At 46.9% G+C, this 22,092-nt stretch overlaps 1 protein-coding gene across 2 annotated transcripts in view; it reads left to right on the top strand.

Annotated features, from left to right (window-relative positions):
* kcnc4 (potassium voltage-gated channel, Shaw-related subfamily, member 4) overlaps positions 1–22,092 on the top strand; it is a 74,851-nt gene that overhangs the window by 42,783 nt on the left and 9,976 nt on the right. For both annotated transcript variants that reach the window (XM_078197882.1, XM_078197881.1), the window contains exon 2: positions 10,906–11,830. In XM_078197882.1, coding sequence (XP_078054008.1) covers positions 10,906–11,830 — 925 coding nt within the window. The remainder of the gene's footprint in view (positions 1–10,905; positions 11,831–22,092) is intronic.

Here is a 22,092-nt window from a genome sequence, read left to right as displayed (position 1 = left end):
GCTGCTGGAATTCAATAAAAATCTGGAATTGAATGCCTAATGATTATGAAACCATTGTAGATTGTTGTAAAAACTCATCTGGTTCACAAACGCCCTTTAGGGAAGGAAATCTGCCATCTTTACCCAGTCTGGCCGACATGTGACTCCCTGGCCTAGCAAGCCGCTCCATTCAAGGGCAAACAGGGATGGGCAATTAATGCTGCCTTGCCAGTGATGGCCACATCTTATAAATGAAATTTCAAGCTATGAAACGGCTGCCAGGTTGTCGAGAGATTTGATGTCACTCAATTCTCATGGCAAAATTTGAATTCTGAATCAGAAATTTAACAAGGACCACTTATTTCAATTTCCATAACATTGCCCGACTCCTCCCTTCAGTTTACCTCCTGCTGAAACCGTTATTTATTCCTTTGTCGGTTAGCTCAGTTGGCTGGATAGCTGGTTAATGATGCAGAGTGATGCCAACAGTGTCAGTTCAATTCCTGTACCGTTTGAGGTTATTCATGAAGGCCCCGCCTACTCAGCCTTGCCCTCCCCTGAGGTTGACGAAGGGAGGGCCGTGGATGTCGTCTATATGGATTTCAGTAAGGCATTTGACAAAGTCCCTCATGGCAGATTGGTTAAAAAGGTTAAGGCTCATGGGATACAAGGAGAGGTGGCTAGATGGGTAGAAAATTGGCTTGGCCACAGGAGACAGAGGGTAGCAGTCGAAGGGTCTTTTTCCGGCTGGAGGTCTGTGACCAGTGGTGTTCCGCAGGGCCCTGTACTGGGACCTCTGCTATTTGTGATATATATAAATGATTTGGAAGAAGGTGTAACTAGTGTTATGAGCAAGTTTGCGGATGACACGAAGATGGCTGGACGTGCAGATAGCGATGAACATTGTCGGACAATACAGCAGGATATAGATAGGCTGGAAAATTGGGCGGAGAAATGGCAGATGGAATTTAATCCAGATAAATGCGAAGTGATGCATTTTGGAAGAACTAATGTAGGGGGAAGTTATACAATAAATGGCAGAGCCATCAAGAGTATAGAAACACAGAGGGACCTAGGTGTGCAAGTCCACAAATCCTTGAAGGTGGCAGCACAGGTGGAGAAGGTGGTGAAGAAGGCATATGGTATGCTTGCCTTTATAGGATGGGGTATAGAGCATAAAAGCTGGAGTCTGATGTTGCAGCTGTATAGAATGCTGGTTAGGCCACATTTGGAATACTGCGCCCAGTTCTGGTCGCCGCACTACCAGAAGGACGTGGAGGCATTAGAGAGAGTGCAGAGAAGGTTTACCAGGATGTTGCCTGGTATGGAGGGTCTTAGCTATGAGGAGAGATTGGGTAAACTGGGCTTGTTCTCCCTGGAAAGACGGAGAATGAGGGGAGACCTAATAGAGGTGTACAAGATTATGAAGGGTATAGATAGGGTGAACAGTGGGAAGCTTTTTCCCAGGTCGGAGGTGACGATCACGAGGGGTCACGGGCTCAAGGTGAGAGGGGCGAGGTATAACTCAGATATCAGAGGGACGTTTTTTACACAGAGAGTGGTGGGGGCCTGGAATGCGCTGCCAAGTAGGGTGATGGAGGCAGACACGCTGGCATCGTTTAAGACTTACCTGGATAGTCACATGAGCAGTCTGGGAATGGAGGGATACAAACGAATAGTCTAGTTGGACCAATGAGCGGCACAGGCTTGGAGGGCTGAAGGGCCTGTTTCCTGTGCTGTACTGTTCTTTGTTCTTTGTTTTTGTGTGGTGATCCTCACTACCGGTCAGCTCTCTCCCTCAAAGGGAAGAGCAGTCTGTGGTCATCTGGGACGATGACGGCTTTACCTCATTCCTTTGGTATCCCCCCAGACTTGCCAATTCCAATACTCCCCAAACCAGCTTCCCACATTCTACTGCCCATAAGCTTGAGGTCATCACAGACTCCCACCTGTCCTGACTTGCACCAAGTTCATTCCCCCATAACCCTTGTGCTCACTGACCTACATCAACCCCGGGTCAAACAGTGTAGACTCATAGATCATAGAGTTTTACAGACAGAAAGAGGCCCTTTGGCCCATCATGTCTGTGACAGCCATCAAGCAATTATAGAAACTAAAAGCAAGAGTAGGCCATTCAGCCCTTCGAGCCTGCTCTGCCATTCATTTTGATCATGGCTGATATCAAATTCAATATCCTGATTCCCCCCTTCCTCCCATATCCCTTGATCCCTTTAGCCCCAAGAGCTATATCTAATTCCTTCTTGAAATCAGACATTTTGGCCTCAACTACTTTCTGTGGTGGTGAATTCCATACACTCACCACCCTCTGAGTGAAGAAATTTCTCCTCACCCTCAGTTCTAAAAGGTTTACCCCTCATCCTCAAACTATGCCCCCTAGTTCTGGACTCTCCCACCTTTGGGAACATCTTTTCAAAACCTACCCTGTCTAACCCGGTTCGAATTTTATAAGTTTCTATGAGATCCCCTCTCACTCTTCTAAACTCCAGTGAATATAATCCTAGCTGACTTAGTCTCACCTGCCATGACAGACCTGCCATTCCAGGAATCAGCCTGGTAAACCTTTGCTGCACTCCCTCTATAGCAAGGACATCCTTCCTCAAATAATGATTCCAAAACTGCACACAATACTCCAGGTGTGGTCTCACCAACGCCCTATACAATAGCAGCAAAATTCCCTATCCCTATACTCAAATCCTCTTGCTATGAAGGCCAACATACCATTTGCCTTCTTTACTGCCTGCTGTACCTGCACGCTTACTTTCAGCGACTGATGCACGAGGACACCAAGGTCTCGCTGAGTATCCACCTCTCTCAATTTACACCCATTCAAGTAATAATCTGCCTTCCTATTATTGCTACCAAAGTGGATAACCTCACATTTATCCACATTATACTGCATCTGCCATGCAGATGCCCACAAACTCAGCCTGTCCAAATCACGCTGAAGCATCTCTGCATCCTCCTCACAGCTCACCCTCCCACCCAACTTTGTATCATCTGCAAATTAGGAGATACTACATTCAGTTCCCTCTTCCAAATCATTAAAATATAACGTGAACAGTTGGGATCCTAGCACAAACCCCTGCGGAACCCCACTAGTCACTGACTGCCAATCAGAAAAAGACCCATCTATGCCAACTCTTTGCTTCCTCTCTGCTAACCAGCTTTCTATCCATCTCAAGACATTAAGTGCAATCCCATGTGCTTTAACTTTACCTATCTATTCTAATCCCATCTTCCAGCACTTGGCCCATTGCCTTGTATGCGATGGTGTTTCAAGTACCGATCTGAATGTCTTGATTTTAAAATTCCAGTATTTATTTTCAAATCCCTCCATGTCCTCGATCCTCCGTCTCAGTAATATCCGGCAACCCGACAACCATCTGACGTCTCTGGGCTCCTTCAGTTCTGTCCTCCCAAATATCCCTGATTTTAATAGTTCCAACATTTGTCGCCATAGCTTCAGCTTCCTGGACCCGAGGCTCTGAAACTCCCTCCTTGAACCTCACTGCCTCGCCATCTCTCTTCATTTCTCCAGGTGACCTGGCTAAAAGCTTGTCCTCTGCTCATTTTCCATGCATTGTGGTCCTATGCTTTCCACTTCCATTTCTTGTTTAAATTAAATTTAAATTAAACCTTTCAGTTTTAATTTCAATGAACAATATGATCAGGAAAAACCTTTCTTTAAATTTATTTTCATTTCTTCAATTGATTTGTTTTTCCATTTCCTCTCTCTTTTTCTTATCCCACTTTCCATCTTTTTTTCTCTTACCACCATCTCTCACCCCTCACCCCACTCAAGACAATCTGTCACATGTCTCAGGCTGTCCTTTGACACTGCTTACCTTTATTGTGTCATTTACACATTCTAATCACTTAATGGCCGCTATTAGCACCCTTCCCAGCCTTTATCATCACCATTCACATCCCTTTGTCTTTTTGTCTGCAACATCTTTGTCAATCCACCACTTACCTCCCCCAGCCCCACCAATTGCTGGCCTTCTATCCACCCCGCCCTCCCACACAAACACACACAATGGTATAAATCTCACCCTATTTCCAGTTGTCCTTGGCTCTGACGAAAAGTCATCCAGACTCAAAACGTTGGCTCTATTCTCTCTCCACAGAGGCTGTCAGACCTGCAGAGATTTTCCAGCATTTTCTTTTTTTGTTTCAGATTGCAGCATCTGCAATAATTTATTTTAACAATTCTGTGAGGTGGTTCCTCATTCTTTCCTCATGTCAACTTAAAGGAAACAAATGTTTTTCCAAAAGGATCCAACCTGACTACCATCCCCAACCCAACCTACCCCTTGATCCAACCGACTCCCAGCCGACCCAACTGTTCCCTCGCAACTGAACTGCTCACCAAACCCAACCCAACTCCCCAACCTGACCCAATCAGATTACCTCCCGACCAGATCATCCTGATCTGACCCAATCAGATTACTGCCCTGGATCAAATCATGCCAGCTTGACCCAATCAGATTACCCCATCCCCAACATGCCCACCCCAACTGGACCCAATCAGATTACCCCCCTTGACCAGATCACCCCAACCTGACCCAATCAGATTACCCCCCTTGACCAGATCACCCCAACCTGACCCAATCAGATTACCCCCCCCCCCCGACCAGATCACCCTGACCTGACCCAATCAGATTATCCCCCCGACCAGATCACCCTGACCTGACCCAATCAGATTACCCCCCGACCAGATCACCCTGACCTGACCCAATCAGATTACTGCCCTCGACCAGATCATGCCAACTTGACTCAATCAGATTACCCCATCCCCAACATGCCCACCCCAACCAGATTAACCCCTCTGACCAGATCACCCTGACCTGATATCTCATTAAGGTCATAGTGTCAACTCCTGTGAAGTACCTCTGTTGTTTATTGTTACAGGTATCACATAAATGCAGGTTGTTGTTTGATGGAATCTTATTGGAATCGTGCCTTTGAGATGTCGTCTGGGGATAGTTGTCAGATTTTGATGTAGATTTAAACTCATCACCATCTGTTATTCCAAAATCAATCATCAAGACTTTGGGCAAAGGTAGCAATAATTTGAGCTGTTGCTGTGGGAATTGGGGTCCAGAATCTGATAAGAAGAGTTTAGCGTAATGTAAGAAATCTTCTGTAATTTCATTAAGGGAAGAGAAACTATTGAGCAGATTCAGTTTGTATTCAAGTGGTCAGAGCAGGATGTTAAATATTGCAGTCAGTTCTGCTACAAGAAAAATCCAGTTTTTAGCAGTGACCTAACTGACTGAGGTTCAGAATCAGTTCCAGAGACTCATTGAGTTGGTCCTTAAACATTGCAAATCTAAACTGGGACTGTTGAGGCTATTGAACTGTGAGGGTACCACAGATAAGCCAGGTCTTGCTCTCACTCAAGCGCAGCACTTGTGTGGAGGGGTCTCACTTTCACAATCAGATAATTTGTCTTCTTTCTCCCAACACTCAACCATGGCCCGAAGTACAATTATTCCCAATTTGTCACTTTAGCTTCAATTGGATAGATACCTCAGCACTGAGCGCCAATTGGCATTGCAAATCTAAACAGCTGAAGACCATGATTTTGGGAGCATTGAGTGACAAATCCATTCACCTTCGGGGATCAGAGGTAAACTGCCCTCAACGTTCATGTTCTGGTGGCAAAACATCACAAGCATGAATATTTTGGCAGGGTACAATACATGGGGTTATGGGGATAGGGTGGGATTGTTGTCAGTGCAGACTTGATAGGCTGAATGGCCTCCTTCTGCACTGTCGGAATTCTATGATCCTATAATCCTATGATTTTTGAGACAGAACTAGATAGATTTTTGATAAACAAAGGGGTGAAAGGTTATCGGGGGGTCGGCAGAGTGTGGGGTTGAGATTACAATTAGATCAGCCATGACTTTATTGAATGGGGGAGCAGGCTGGAGGGGCCAAGTGGCCTTCTGCTCCGAATTTGTACGTTTGTGTGAGAATATTTGTTGTGTGTTTTGCTTTTTTGGCTCTTTACTGAATTAGTCTCTGCTGTTTTTGAGTGAATGTCTCTTTGAGAATGCCCTGCATTAATATTTCAGTTCCACTCACTGGATTTCTGGACTGTCTCCATTTCTATCCTGTCTGATTTCATTATCCTTCTGCCCAGAGGAATTTAAAAACTTTCAGCTCCAAATATCTCGGCTGATGTTTTATGTCCTCTCAAAGGTATTTGATAAAATATCTCTTAAGAAGGCTTCAAAGAATAGGAATATGCGAGCGATATCAGTAGATTGAGAGCTGATGAATGAGGATCAAGGCAATAAAACAAAATACTGCAGAAGCTGGGAGTCTGAAATGAAACAGAAAATGCTGTAAAAACCACAACAGGTCAGGTGGTTTCTGTGGAGAGAGAAACAGAGTTAATATTTTGAGGCTGTCTGACTCTTCAGAGCAAAGGGGGGGGGGGTTGTGTGAGGGTGTGTAGGGTTGGGGGGGTGGGTCGGAAGGTGTAAAGGTGTGTAGGGTTTGGGGGGCTGGGTGGGGGTGTGTGTGAGGGTCTGTAGGGTTGGGGGGTGGGTGGGGGAGTGTGAGGGTGTGTAGGGCTGGGGGGGGGGGGTTTGGTGGTGTGAGGGTGTGTAGGGCTGGGGGTGTGAGGGTGTGTAGGGCTGGGGGGGTGGGGTGGGGGGGTGAGGGTGCGTAGGATTGGGGGGGTGGATGGGAGGGTGTGAGTGTGTAGGGTTTGGGGGGTGGGTGCGGGGTGTGTAGGGTTGGGGGGTGGGTGGAGTGGAGGGGTGTGAGGGTGTGTAGGATTGAAGGCTGGAAGGGTGTGTTGGGTTGGGGGGCTGGGTGGGGGGGGAAGTGTGGGGTGGGGGAGTGTGAGAGTGGGGGGGTGTGAGAGTGGGGGTTGTGAGGGTGTGTCAGGTTGGGGGGCTGGGTGGAGGGGGGTGGGGGAGTGGGGGAGTGTGGGGTGGGGGGGGTCAGTGGAGTAGGAGGAGCAAGATAGATAGTCAGGGATAGCTGGGAGCTCAGGAGAGATTTGACAAAGATGTTGTCGGCACAAGACAATGATAGTGTTAAAGACTAAGGTCAGGGCTAATGGAGGCATTAAGGTTAGGAATCAGGATGCATTAAACATAGAACAAGGGTTTCACAGCACTCTGGGAAAGCAATACTTAAGAACAAGTGGCAGATGGTCTGAGGAGGGGAGGTTGGGGAAAAGATTGGATTTTAAAATGGGATCAGGATGGAGCAGGGGTCTGATGGTCTGGAGTTGTTGAACTCAATGTTAAGGCCAGAAGGCTGTGAAGTGCCCAATCAGAACACTGCTCCTCAAACTGAAGCTGTGAACAAAACCCAAACTGTCAAGTTATTGTAAAACTAACCTCCTTTAGACTTTACCGAGTTACCACAAAGTATCAAACTCTACAACATAAACTTTAGCGCGTGAGATATCAGACCTTCATTACACACAAAGTATTCAACCTCTGTTTTCCTTCATTGTACATAGTGGGTATAACCTTCTTTGTTATACACACAAGTATTCAAAAGTTATCAAAAGCTTCACAAAAAATATCCAAACTCATGACTTGGACTTAGATACAATCCGTGTCAGGGTGAGGTGATCAGACCTCCTGTCAATGGGTTTTGTTCTGCTTTCTCCAAGTCCTGGACTTGAGGCCTTGCTGCGATAGTTATTCCTGCAGGTTGTCACTTACGATGTTTCTGTGCCTCCTTCTTACACAAATCACGTTTCCAGTCATGTGCTCACAGACAAGCACTAATCAATCATTGTCTTCTTGGTCACCATCGAACTATTGAAACCCCACAGTGCAGAGTGAGGCCATTCGACCCATTGAGTGTGCACTGATTCTCAAAAAAGCATCTTACGGAGGCTCCCCCCACTGTCCCCTCCCTGTCCCTTTAACCTCACACATTTACCATGGCTCATCCACCTAACCTACACATGTTTGGAGTGTGGGAGGAAACCAGAGCACCCCCAGGAAACCCACGCAGACACAGGGAGAATGTGCAGACTCCATATGGAGAGTTGACTCACTATCTGTTCAATGTATAGCAACAAACACTGTCCAATCAGCTCCTGGGCCTGTTTTTCATGGTGCATCCTGTTCTGATACAGAGTTAGCTTTTTTTAACCACCGGCTTTGCTGGGGTCTCTCTGGATACAGTAAGAAGTCTCACAACACCAGGTTAAAGTCCAACAGGTTTATTTGGTAGCAAAAGCCACTTACTTTCGGAGCGCTGCTCCTTCGTCAGGTAAGTCACTTACCTGACGAAGGAGCAGCGCTCCGAAAGCTAGTGGCCTTTGCTACCAAATAAACCTGTTGGACTTTAACCTAGTGTTGTGAGACTTCTTACTGTGTTTACCCCAGTCCAATGCTGGCATCTCCACATCATGGCTCTCTGGATACCCATCGGGCTGCAGGAAGGTGAGATTTGCATTGGCTCAATGCAACTCCCTTATTCAAAAAGGGAGGGAGCCAAAAACAGGTAACTATAGACCAGTTAGATTAATACCTGTCATTGGAAATATGTAAGAGTCCATTTTAAAGGATATAATAGCAGAGCATTTAGAAATATATATTATAAACAGGCAGAGTCAACATGGCTTCATGAAGGGGAAATCATGTCTGAAAAATTTATTAGAATTCTTTGAGGTGGTAACGGGCAGGATAGATAAAGGGGACCAGTGTATATAATATACTTGGGCTTTCTAAAAGCATTTTATAAAATGCACTTGATAAAAACACTTGATTTTTGCTGCAATTGTATAGAGTGTTGGTGAGACCACGCCTGGAGTATTGTGTGCGGTTTTGGTGTCCTTATCTGAGGAAGGATGTCCTTGCTATAGAGGGAGTACAGCGAAGGTTTACCAGGCTGATTCCAGGGATGGCATGTCTGTCACATGAGGAGAGACTAAGTCGGTTAGGATTACGTTCACTGGCGTTTAGAAGAGTGAGAAGGGATCTCATAGTAACTTAAATATTCTAACAGGGTTAGACAGGGTAGATTCAGAAAGAATGTTCCCAATGGTGGGGGAGTCCAGAACTGGGGGGGCGGGGGAGGGGGGGTCATAGTTTGAGGATAAGAGGTAAACCTTTTAGGACTGAGGTGATGAGAAATTTCTTCACCCAGAGGGTGGTGAATGTGTGGAATTCACTATCACAGAATGTAGTTGAGGCCAAAACGTTGTCTGATTTCAAGAACAAATTAGATATAGCTCTGGGGCTAAAGGGATCAAGGGATATGGGGGGGAAGGGGGGGATCAGGATATTGAATTCGATGATGAGCTATGATCAAAATGAATGGCAGAACAGGCTTGAAGGGCCGAATGGCCTCCTCCTTCGAGTTTCTATGTTTCTATAAAGTACCGCACAAAAAGTACTTGCGATAAGAGCCCATGGTGTTGGGGGTAGTATAATAGCATGGATGGAGGATTGGCTAACTGACAGACTGAGTTAGGAGAAGAGGGGCATTTTCAGGGAGGCAACCTGTAACGAGTGGAGTGCCACAGGGATCAGTGCTGGGGCCACAATTATTGACAATATAAATTAATGACTTGGATGGGGGAAGTGATTGTTCTGTTGCCAAGTTTGCAGATGACACAAAAATAGGTGAGAAGGCAGGTAGTCAGGATGACACAAAGAGTCTATAGAGGGATATAGACAGGTTAAGTGTGGGCAAAAACTTAGCAGATGGAAAATAATGTAGGAAAATGTGAAATTATGCACTTTGGTAGGAAGAATAAAGGAGCTGAATATTATTTCAATGGAGATGAGCAGGGAGGAGGTAGAGGGGCGGGTGTTGCACCTTCCACGATTTCAAGGGAAGGTGCCGAGGGAATAAGATGGAGGGTTTGGTGTGATGGACAGAGTGGTCCTTACAGGATACTGACAAGGGGATGAGGGGTGTATGGAGCTGGTGGAAATGGGGGAGGATCCTTTGAATGGCTGGTGGAGTGAAAAATGTGGATAAGAGGGACCCTGTCATGATTCTGGGAGGGAGGGGAGAGGGTGAGGCAGAGGTGCAGGAAATGAGTCAAACTCAGTTGAATGTCCGGTCAGCCAGAGTCTGGGGATAACCTCGACAGAGGGAAAAGACAGACATGTCAGAAGCTCCGTTTTGGAGATAGAATCGTGATGTGATGGAGGCGCTGAAACTGGGAAAATGGGATGGAGTCCTTACAGGGAGCAGTGTGTGAGGAGCTGTAGTCGAGGTGGCTGTGGGAGCCGGTGGGTTTTAATGAATATTGGTGGTCAGTCAATCACCAGAAATGGAGACAGGTGAAGGAAGGGAAGGGAAGTGTTGGAGATGGAGATCATGTGAAGGTGAGAGAGGAGAGGGATTGGGAAGCGGAATCATTAAATTTTTCCAGGCCCACACAAGAGCCATCGATGCAATGGAGAAAGAGTTGTGGGAGGGGGCCTGAGTAGGACTGGGACAGGGAATGTTCCACAGACCCCACAAAAAGACAGGGATAAGTGGGACCCATGCAGCTGCCCATAGCTGGAGGAAGTGGGACAAGTTAAAGGAGAAATTGTTGAGTGAGAGAAGCAGTCCAACCAGGTGGAGATGATTAAGAATTGTCTGTTATACTGAGTTACATCCTGAGTGATTCAAACAGGAGACATTCACTAACAAGTAAATCTTAAAGGTATAGATTGGTTTATCGAGTGCTTTTAATGGGCTATTAAAGGTGCTATATAAATTCAATTTATTGTTGATATCGTTGACATTCGGCAATCAGGAGACAAGTATTTAAGGAAAGATTACAAGCTATTAGTGCCACTGTTTCCTCAAATTGTGTACATTCCTCCCCCATCACAGTCCATTCCCTTTCATCCGTCTGTGACTCGCTCTGATTCTGATCTTTGTCTGACCTGCATTATTTTTCTCTTGCAGTTTATTGCTTTTGTGTCCCTCTTTTTCATCCTCTTGTCAATCACCGCCTTTTGCCTTGAGACACACGAAGCTTTCAACAAGGTCATTAACTTAACGGAATCTACAGGAGATGGGAACAGCACTCAACTGGTCAATGTGCATGAAGTAGTGACAGAACCTGCCCTCATGTATGTGGAAGGAGTATGTGTCGTTTGGTTCACTCTGGAGTTCTTGCTCCGTATTTCCTTCTGCCCCAATAAACTATTGTTTGTTAAGAATATGCTGAACCTCATTGACTTTGTGGCCATTCTGCCCTTCTATCTAGAACTGGCACTTCATGGGTTAACCTCCAAGGCAGCAAGGGATGTTCTGGGCTTCCTTCGTGTCGTCAGGTTTGTCCGGATTCTACGGATCTTCAAGCTGACCCGGCACTTTGTGGGATTGAGGGTGTTGGGACACACCTTAAGAGCCAGCACCAATGAGTTCCTCTTACTTATCATCTTCCTCGCTCTGGGAATCCTCATTTTTGCCACAATGATCTACTATGCAGAGAGGCTGGGAGAAAGCCCCAACACTGAGAGCCCCACTCACTTTAAAAATATCCCCATTGGCTTCTGGTGGGCAGTCGTCACCATGACTACCCTTGGTTATGGTGACATGTACCCCCAGACATGGTCAGGTATGCTGGTGGGGGCGCTGTGTGCCCTGGCTGGTGTGCTTACCATTGCAATGCCCGTGCCAGTCATTGTCAATAACTTTGGAATGTATTATTCTTTGGCAATGGCCAAACAAAAACTCCCCAAGAAACGCAGGAAACACATTCCCAGTGGAGTGCATGATAAGTCATTGGGACATTGCAAGTCAACGCTGAACTCTCCACCGGACAGCACCCCGAGTGAGAGCAGAACCATTGCTGCTGAAGTGATCAAAGGGAGGATGAGCTCAGGTAGGACATGAATCCAGTTCCATTTCAGAGCTTGTATGTGAGCAGCTTTGCTGTCCTGTCTTTGTGTCATTCCAGTGAGTGTTGTTATCACTCTGAGTCACGTGTGGAGGGGCTGTGCTGCTTTCTGCACAGTCTCATGTTACTCCTTAAAGACTCTCTGCTGCTCAGGGTGATGTTGTCTCAAAGCCAGCAAGTGTCTGAGGAGAGAGGAGGAAATCGGATGAATGAGGGACAGGAAGAGAAATAAAAAGGAAGAGAAGGAGCGAGAAAAGGGAAATGTAAAAGAACAAAGAGCAAAGAAAAGTACAGCACATGAACAGGCCCTTCGGCCCTCCAAGCCCATGCTGATCATGATGCCCTAATTAAAGTTAAAAAAAACTTTCTGCCCTTACTCGGTCCGTATCCCTCTGCTCCCTCCCTATTCATGTAGCCACCCAGATGCCTCTTAAATGTTGCTAATGTGCCTGTTTTCACCACCTCCTCTGGCAGCGGGTTCCAGGCACCCACCACTCCCTGTGTGAAAAACCTCCCCAGCACATCTCCCTTAAACTTTCCCCCTCTCATCTTGAACCTGTGCCCCCCCGTGTAATTGACACTTCCACCCTGGGAAAAAGCCTCTGACTCTCCACCCTGTCTGTGCCTCTCATAATTTTGTAGATCAGGTCTCCCCTCAGCCTCCGTCTTTCCAGTGAAAACAATCCCAGTTTATTCAACCTTTCCTCATAGTGAACTTGAGACCAGGCAACATCCTGGTGAACCTTCTTTACACTCTCTCCAAAGCTCCCACGTCCTTCTGATAATGTGGTGACCAGAACTGCACGCGATACTTCAAATGCAGCCTAACCAAAGTTTTATATAGCTGCAACATGATTTCCCAACTCTTGTACTCAGTGCCCCGGCTGATGAAGGCAAGCATGCCATATGCCTTCTTAATCACCTTGGCCACCTGTGTTGCCATTTTTAGGGAATTGTAAACCTGCACACCCAGATCCCTCTGTATGTTAATGTTCCTCAGGGTTCTGCCATTTACAGTACAATTCACACCTAAATCTGATCCTCCAAAATGTATCACCTCACATTTGTCCAGATTAAATTCCATCTGCCATTTCTGTGCCCAAGTCTCCAATCTATCAATATCCTGTTGTATCATCTGACAATCCCCGGCACTATCAGAAACTCCGCCAATCTTCGTGTCATTCGCAAACTTACTAACCAGACCACCCACATTTTCCTCCAGATCATTCATAGAAACTACAAACAGCAGAGATCCCAGCACTGATCCCTGTGGAACACCACCAGCTACAGATCTCCATTCTGAAGAACACCCTTCCACCGCTACTCTCTGTCTTCTATAACCAAGCCAGTTCTGTATCCATCCAGCCAGCGCACCCCAAATCCCATGTAATTTTAGTTTTTGTATCAGACTGTCATGTGGTACCTTGTCAAACATCTTACTGCCGTCCATATAAACGACATCCACAGCCCTTCCAGAAATTGTTCCAGGGATGAGGATGTTCAGTTATTATAGAAAGTTTGAAAGAGTTGGGAATATTCTCTTTAGTGCACAGAACATTGGGAGATTTGATAGCAGTGTGAAGGCTTTTAATAAATAAATGGAGAAAATGTTACCACTGACCAAGGGGTGGGTAAGTAGACAAAGGCAGATTTTAAATGATTAGCAAAAACAACATGCCTGTGATCAGGAACTTCATGTAATCTGGAAGGTGCTGTGACCTGGAACATGTTGTGATCTGGAACGTGTTGTGCTCTGGAATGTGCTGTGATCTGGAACATGCAGCGATCTGGAACGTGCAGTGATCTAGAACGTGCAGTGATCTAGAACGTGCAGTGATCTGGAACACACCGTGACCTGGAACGTGCTGTGATCTGGAACGTGCTGTGATCTGGAACGTGCTGTGATCTGGAACGTGCTGTGATCTGGAATGCGCGGTGATCTGGAACGCGCGGTGACCTGGAACGCGCGGTGACCTGGAACGCGCTGTGACCTGGAACGCGCTGTGACCTGGAACGCGCTGTGACCTGGAACGCGCTGTGACCTGGAACGCGCTGTGACCTGGAACGCGCTGTGACCTGGAACGCGCTGTGACCTGGAACGCGCTGTGACCTGGAACGCGCTGTGACCTGGAACGCGCTGTGACCTGGATCGCGCTGTGACCTGGATCGCGCTGTGACCTGGATCGCGCTGTGACCTGGATCGCGCTGTGACCTGGATCGCGCTGTGACCTGGAACGCGCTGTGACCTGGAGCCTGCTGTAACCTGGAGTCTGCTGTGATCTAGAATGCGCTGTGATCTAGAATGCGCTGTGATCTAGAATGCGCTGTGATCTGGAACGCGCTGCGATCTGGAGTGCGCTGCGACCTGGAATGTGTTGTGCTCTGGAACTTGCTGTGATCTGGAACTTGCTGTGATCTGGAGCGCGCTGTGACCTGGAGCGCGCTGTGACCTGGATCGCGCTGTGACCTGGATCGCGCTGTGACCTGGATCGCGCTGTGACCTGGATCGCGCTGTGACCTGGATCGCGCTGTGACCTGGATCGCGCTGTGACCTGGATCGCGCTGTGACCTGGAACGCGCTGTGACCTGGAGCCTGCTGTAACCTGGAGTCTGCTGTGATCTAGAATGCGCTGTGATCTAGAATGCGCTGTGATCTAGAATGCGATGTGATCTGGAACGCGCTGCGATCTGGAGTGCGCTGCGACCTGGAATGTGTTGTGCTCTGGAACTTGCTGTGATCTGGAACTTGCTGTGATCTGGAGCGCGCTGTGACCTGGAGCGCGCTGTGACCTGGAGCGCGCTGTGACCTGGAGCGCGCTGTGACCTGGAGCGCGCTGTGACCTGGAGCGCGCTGTGACCTGGAGCGCGCTGTGACCTGGAGCGCGCTGTGACCTGGAGCGCGCTGTGACCTGGAGCCCGCTGTGACCTGGAGCGCGCTGTGACCTGGAGCGCGCTGTGACCTGGAGCGCGCTGTGACCTGGAGCGCGCTGTGACCTGGAACGTGCTGTGACCTGGAGTGTGCTGTGATCTGGAGCGTGCTGTGATCTGGAACGCGCTGTGATCTGGAACATGCTGTCTGAAAGGATGGTGGGACCAGATTCAATAGGAAATTTCCAAAGGGAATTAGATGATGAATGAGCAAGGCTATGTGGAAAGAGCAGGAGTTTGGGAGCAATTGGTTAGTTGTTTCAACGAGCTAGCACAGGTGTGAAAGGCAGAATGGCCTCCATTTGTGCTGCAAGAATCTATTTTTCTTTATTCATTTATAGGAAATGGGCATCCCTGTTTAGACCAGCATTTATTGCCTACCCCTGGTTACTTAGAAAGATAGAGATCAGAAGCAGGGTTAGGCCATTCAGCCCTTTGAACCTGCCCCATCATTTCTCAGAGATGAGGAGAAATGTGTGCACCCAGAGAGTGGTCAGCCTGTGGGAATCGCTACCACAGACAACAGTTGAGGCTGAAACATAGAACATAGAAACATAGAAAAACTACAGCACAAAACAGGCCCTTCCGCCCCACAAGTTGTGCCGAACATATCCCTACCTTTTAGGCCTACCTATAACCCTCCATCCTATTAAGTCCCATGTACTCATCCAGGAGTCTCTTAAAAGACCCTATTGAGTTTGCCTCCACCACCACTGACGGCAGCCGATTCCACTCGCCCACCACCCTCTGAGTGAAAAACCTCCCCCTAACATCTACCCCGTACCTACCCCCCAGCACCTTAAACCTGTGTCCTCTCATAGCAGCCATTTCCACCCTGGGATAAAGCCTCTGAGAGTCCACCCGATCTATGCCTCTCAACATCTTATATACCTCTATTAGGTCTCCTCTCATCCTACGTCTCTCCAAGGAGAAAAGACCGAGCTCCCTCAGCCTATCCTCAGAAGGCATGCCACTCAATCCAGGCAACATCCTTGTAAATCTCCTCTGCACTCTTTCAATCTTTTCCACATCCTTCCTGTAATGAGGCGACCAGAACTGAGCACAGTACTCCAAGTGGGGTCTGACGAGGGTCTTATATAGCTGCAACATTATCCCCGGACTCCTAAACTCAATCCCTCGATTGATAAAGGCCAGCACACCATACGTCTTCTTAACCACCTCCTCCGATTTTAGAGTCCTATGGACCCGGACCCCAAGGTCCTTCTGAAGAGTCTTTCCCTTTATATTGTACTCCTTCATCCCATTTGACCTGCCAAAATGGACCACTATGCATTTATCTGGGTTGAAGTCCATCTGCCACTTCTCCGCCCAGTCTTGCATCCTATCTATGTCCCTCTGTAACTTCTGACAGCCCTCCAGACTATCCACAACCCCACCAACCTTCGTGTCGTCGGCAAACTTACCAACCCATCTCTCCACCTCCTCATCCAGGTCATTTATGAACATGACAAACAGCAAGGGTCCCAGAACATTCCCTGGGGCACACCACTGGTGACCAACCTCCATTTAGAAAAAGACCCATCTATACCCACTCTCTGCCTCCTTTGGGCAAGCCAGTTCTGGATCCACAGGGCAGCAGCCCCTTGGATCCCATGCCCTCTCACTTTTTCTAGAAGCCTTGCATGTGGGACCTTATCGAACGCCTTGCTAAAATCCATATAAACCACATCTACCGCTTTCCCTTCGTCAATGTGTTTAGTCACATTTTCAAAGAACTCCACCAGGCTTGTAAGGCACGATCTGCCTTTGACAAAGCCATGCTGAGTATTCTTGGGTATACTAAACCTCTCTAAATGCTCATAAATCCTGTCCCTCAGGATCTTCTCCATCAGCTTACCAACCACTGAGGTTAGACTCACCGGTCGGTAATTTCCTGGGCTATCCCTATTCCCCTTCTTGAAAATAGGAACCACATCCGCAATCCTCTGGCACCTCTCCCGTCTCCATCGACGACGCAAAGATCATCGCCAGAGGCTCTGCAATCTCTTCCCTCGCCTCCCACAGTAACCTGGGGTACATCCCATCTAGACCCGGCGACTTATCTATCTTGATGCCATTCAAAGATTCCAGCACAACCACTGTGTTAAAGTCCACATACTCAATCTTTTCAGTCCACCGCAAGCCCACAGTACATCCACCCAGGTCCTTCTTCTCTGTGAAAACTGAGGCAAAATACTCATTAAGCACCTTTGCCATTTCTACTGGTTCTGTACAGATTTTCCCGCCTTCACCTTTTATAGGCCCTATTCCTTCACGTCTCATCCTTTTACTCTTCACATATTTATGGAACGCCTTAGGGTTTTCCTTAATCCTACCTGCCAAGGCCTTCTCGTGACCCCTTCTGGCTCTCCTAATTTCCTTCTTTAGTCCCTTCCTACAAGCCGTATACTCATCTAGATCCCTATCTTTGCCAAGCTCTCTGAACCTTTTGTACGCTTTCCTTTTCTTGTCGACTAGGTCCCGCACAGCTTTCGTGCACCATGGTTCCTTTAACCGACCAACTCCTCCCTGTCTGCTCGGAACGTTGTCCTGTAGAACTCTAGACAGACATTCCTTGAAAAACTGCCACCTCTCTTCAGTACATTTCCCCGAGAATACCTCCTTCCAATTTACTGCTCTAATTTGCTGCCTTATGTCTTCATATTTCCCCTTACTCCATATAAACACTTTCCTAGCTTGCCTGATCCTCTCTTTTTCCAATGCAAGCATAAAGGAGTTAGAGTTATGATCGCTATCCCCAAGATGCTCTCCCACTGAGAGATCTGACACCTGTCCAGGTTCATTGGTCAGTATCAGATCAAGTACAGCCTCTCCTCTTGTAGGCTTGTCCACATGCTGTGTCAGGAAACCCTCCTGAACACACCTAACAAATTCCTCCCCATCCAATCCCCTTACCCTAGGGATATTCCAATCTATGTTTGGGAAATTAAAGTCTCCCATCACAACAACTCTGCTATTACTGCATCTCTCCAGGATCTGTTTCCCTATCCGCTCCTCCACCTCCCTGTTACTATTGGGTGGCCTATAGAAAACTCCCAGCAAAGTGATCGACCCCTTCCCACTCCGAACTTCCACCCACAGAGACTCTGTAGACAATCCCTCCACTGCATACACCTTCTCTACAGCTGTGACACTATCCCTGATCAGCAGTGCCACTCCACCCCCTCTCTTGCCTCCCTCCCTGTCCTTCCTGAAACATCTGAATCCCGGCACCTGGAGTATCCAGTCCTGTCCCTGAGACATCCAAGTCTCCGTAATGGCCACCACATCACACTTCCAGGCATCGATCCACGTTCTGAGTTCATCCCCTTTATTCACTATACTCTTGGCATTAAAGTAAACACATCTCAATCCTTTGGTCTGAGCTCTCCCCTTCTCTATCCCCCGTCCATCCTCCCTCTTGCACCGTCTATAACCCTTCTCTGTTTGCGAGCTAACTTCCTCGTTCCCAGTCACTTCGTCTCGATCCCCTCCCCCCAACCTGTATGTTTTCAAGAAGCAGTTAGATCTAGCACTTGGGGTGAAGGGGAGGTGGGATCAGACTATTGAGATGGATGATCATGAACGGTGAAGCAGGCATGATGGGCCAAATGGCTGCTTCCTGCTCCTATTTTCTATGTTTCTATTATCCATCACAATATACCACTCTCAATCCCATGCACTTTAATTTTCCACGCTAAAATTCGCTGGACTCTGGGGTGGTTCCCACAGATTCAAAAACAGTAAATGTGACGCCACTGTTTAAAAAAGGAGGTCGACAAAAGGCAGGTAACTATAGGCCGGTTAGCTTAACTTCTGTAGTAGGGAAAATGCTTGAATCTATCATCAAGGAAGAAATAGCGAGACATCTGGATATAAATTGTCCCATTGGGAAGACGCAGCATGGGTTCATGAAGGGCAGGTCATGTTTGACCAATTTGGTGGAATTCTTTGAGAACATTACATGTGCAGTGGACAATGGGGAACCTGTGGATGTGGTGTATCTGGATTTCCAGAAGGCATTTGACAAGGTGCCGCACCAAAGATTGCTACATAAGATAAAGGTTCACGGTGTTATGGGTAATGTATTAGCATGGATAGAGGATTGGTTAACTAACAGAAAGCAAAAAGTGGGGGTAAATGGGTGTTTTTCTGATTGGTGATCAGTAACTAGTGATGTGCCTCAGGGATCAGTGTTGGGGCTGCAATTTGGAGTTGGGGACCAAGTGTAGTGTGTCAAAATTCGCAGATGACACTAAAATGAGTGGAAGAGCAAAGTGTGCTGAAAGTCTGCAAAGGGATATAGATAGTCTAAGTGAATGGGCGAGGGTCTGGCAGTTGGAGTACAATGTTGGTAAATGTGAGGTCATCCATTTTAGAAGGAATAATAGCAAAATGGACCATTATTTAAATGGTAAAAAATTGCAGCATGCTGCTGTGCAGAGGGACCTGGGTATCCTTGTGCATGAATCACAAAAAGTTGGTTTACAGATGCAGCAGGTAATTAAGAAGGCAAATGGAATTTTGTCCTTCATTACGAGAGAGATGGAGTTTAAAAACAGCGAGGTTATGTTGCAGCTGTATAAGGTGCTGGTGAGGCCACACCTGGAGTACTGTGTACAGTTTTGGTCTCCTTACTTGAGAAAGGATATACTGGCACTGGAGGGGGTACAGGGGGGATTCACTGGGTTGATTCCGGAGTTGAGAATGTTGGCTTATGAGTAAAGACTGAGTAGACTGGGTTTATACTCATTGGAATTCAGAAACATCGGGGGGGGGGGGGGATCTTATAGAAACATATAAAATTATGAAGGGAATAGATAAAATCGAAACAGGGAAGTTGTTTCCACTGGTGGGTGAAACTAGAACTAGGGGCATGGCCTCAAAATAAGGGGGAGCAGATTTAGCACTGAGTTGAGGAGGAACGTCTCCGCACAAAGGGTTGTGAATCTGTGGAATTCCCTGCCCAGTGAAGCAGTTGAGGCTACCTCATTGAATGTTTTTAAGGCAAGGATAGATACATTTTTGAACAGTAAAGGAATTAAGGGTTATGGTGAGCGGGCGGGTAAGTGGAGCTGAGTCCACAAAAAGATCAGCCATGATCTTATTGAATGGCGGAGCAGGCTCGAGGGGCCAGATGGCCGACTCCTGCTCCTAGTTCTTATGTTCTTATGTGGGACTTTGTGATAAGCATGATTGCAAACATATCAGAAATGTTGGTGAATGCAGGATTTAGTGAGAGGGAGGAACTGAAGGAAATCAGTATTAGCCGGGAAATGGTGTTGGAGGAATTGCTGGGATTGAAGGCTGATAATTTGATTTGATTTATTATTGTCACATGTATTAACATACAGTGAAAAGTATTGTTTCTTGCGCGCTATACAGACAAAGTAGACTGTTCATAGAGAAGGAAAGGAGAGAGTGCAGAATGTAGTGTACGGGGGATAATTCCCCAGGATCTGATAATCTCCATCCCAGGATACTGAATGAAGTGGCCCAAGAACCCGTGGATGCATTGGCGGTCATCTTCCAAGATTCTATAAATTCTGGAATATAGAAACTAGAAGCAGGAGGAGACCATTTTGATCATGGCTGATCATCGAATTCAATATCATGATCCACCCTTCCTCCCATATCCCTTTAACCCCAAGAGCTATATCTAATTTGGGGTCATAGACTCATAGAGTCATAGAGGTTTATAACATGGAAATAGGCCCTTCGGCCCAACTTGTCTATGCCGCCTCTTTTTTTAGGCATTAAGCTACTCCCAATTGCCCGTGTTTGGCCCATATCCCTCTATACCCATCGTACCTATGTAACTGTCTAAATGCTTTTTGAAAGACAAAATTGTACCCACCTCTACTACTACCTCTGGCAGCTTGTTCCAGACACTCACCATCCTCTGTGTGAAACAATTGCCCCTCTGGACCCATCTGTATCTCTCCCCCCTGATTTTAAACCTATGCCCTCTAGTTTTAGACTCCCCTACCTTTGGGAAAAGATATTGCCTATCCAGCTGATCTGTGCCCCTCATTATTTTATAAACCTCTATAAGATCACCCCTCAGCCTCCTACGCTCCAGAGAAATAAGTCCCAGTCTACCCAGCCTCTCCTTACAACTCAAACCATCAAGTCCCGGTTTCTTCTTCTTGAAATCAGGCAATGTTTTGGCCTCAACTACATTCTGTGGTAGTGAATTCCACACATTCACCACCCTCTGGGTGAAGAAATTTCTCCTCACCTCAGTTCTAAAAGGTTTACCCCTTATCCTCAAACTATGCCCCCTAATTCTGGACTCCCCCACCAATAGGAACATTCTTTCTGAATCTACCCTGTCTAACCCTGTTAGAATTTTATAAGGTTCTATGAGATTCCCTCTCACTCTTCTAAACTCCAGTGAATATAATCCTAATCGACTTAGACTCTCCTCATATGACAGACATGCCATCCCAGGAATCAGCCTGGTAAACCTTCGCTGTACTCCCTCTATAGCAAGGACATCCTTCCTCAGATAAGGACACCAAAACTGCACACAATACTCCAGGTGTGGCCTCACCAACACCCTGTACAATTGCAGCAAAACATCCCTATCCCATACTCAATCCTCTCGCCTTTTTTACTGCCTGCTGTACCTGCGCGCTCACTTTCAGCGACTGATGCACGAGGACTCCAAGGTCTCACTGAGTATCCGCCTCTCTCAATTTACACCCATTCAAATAACAATCTGCCTTCTTGTTATTGCTACCAAAGTGGATAACCTCACATTTATCCACGTTATACTGCATCTACCATGCAGATGCCCACTCACTCAGCCTGTCCAAATCACACTGAATCATCTCTGCATCTCCTCACAGCTCACCCTCCCACCCAACATTGTATCGTCTGCAAATTTCGAAATAATACATTTGGTTCCCTCTTCCAAATCATTAATATATAATGTGAACAGTTGGGATCCTAGCACAGATCCCTGTGGAACCCCATTAATCACTGACTGCCAATCAGAAAAAGACCTATTTATACCAACTCTTCACTTCCTATCTGCTAAGCAGCTTTCTATCCATCTCAAGATATTTTCTGCAATCCCATGTGCTTTAACATTGTATAGTAGTCTGTTATGTGAGACCTTGTCGAAAGCCTTCTGAAAGTCTAAATAAACCACATCCACTGGTTCTCCTCGGTCAACTCTACTAGTTACATCCTCAAAAAATTCCAATAGATTCATCAAGCATGATTTCCCTTTTGTAAATCCATGCTGACTTTGTCTGTTTATACCACTGCCTTCCAAATGCTGAGTTATGAACCCCTTGATAATGGACTCT

The sequence above is a fragment of the Mustelus asterias genome, chromosome 25 (assembly GCF_964213995.1).
Source record: "Mustelus asterias chromosome 25, sMusAst1.hap1.1, whole genome shotgun sequence".
NCBI lineage: Eukaryota > Metazoa > Chordata > Chondrichthyes > Carcharhiniformes > Triakidae > Mustelus > Mustelus asterias.
Note: the sequence above shows the minus strand (reverse complement) of the source record. Positions and strands in the feature narration are given on the sequence as shown.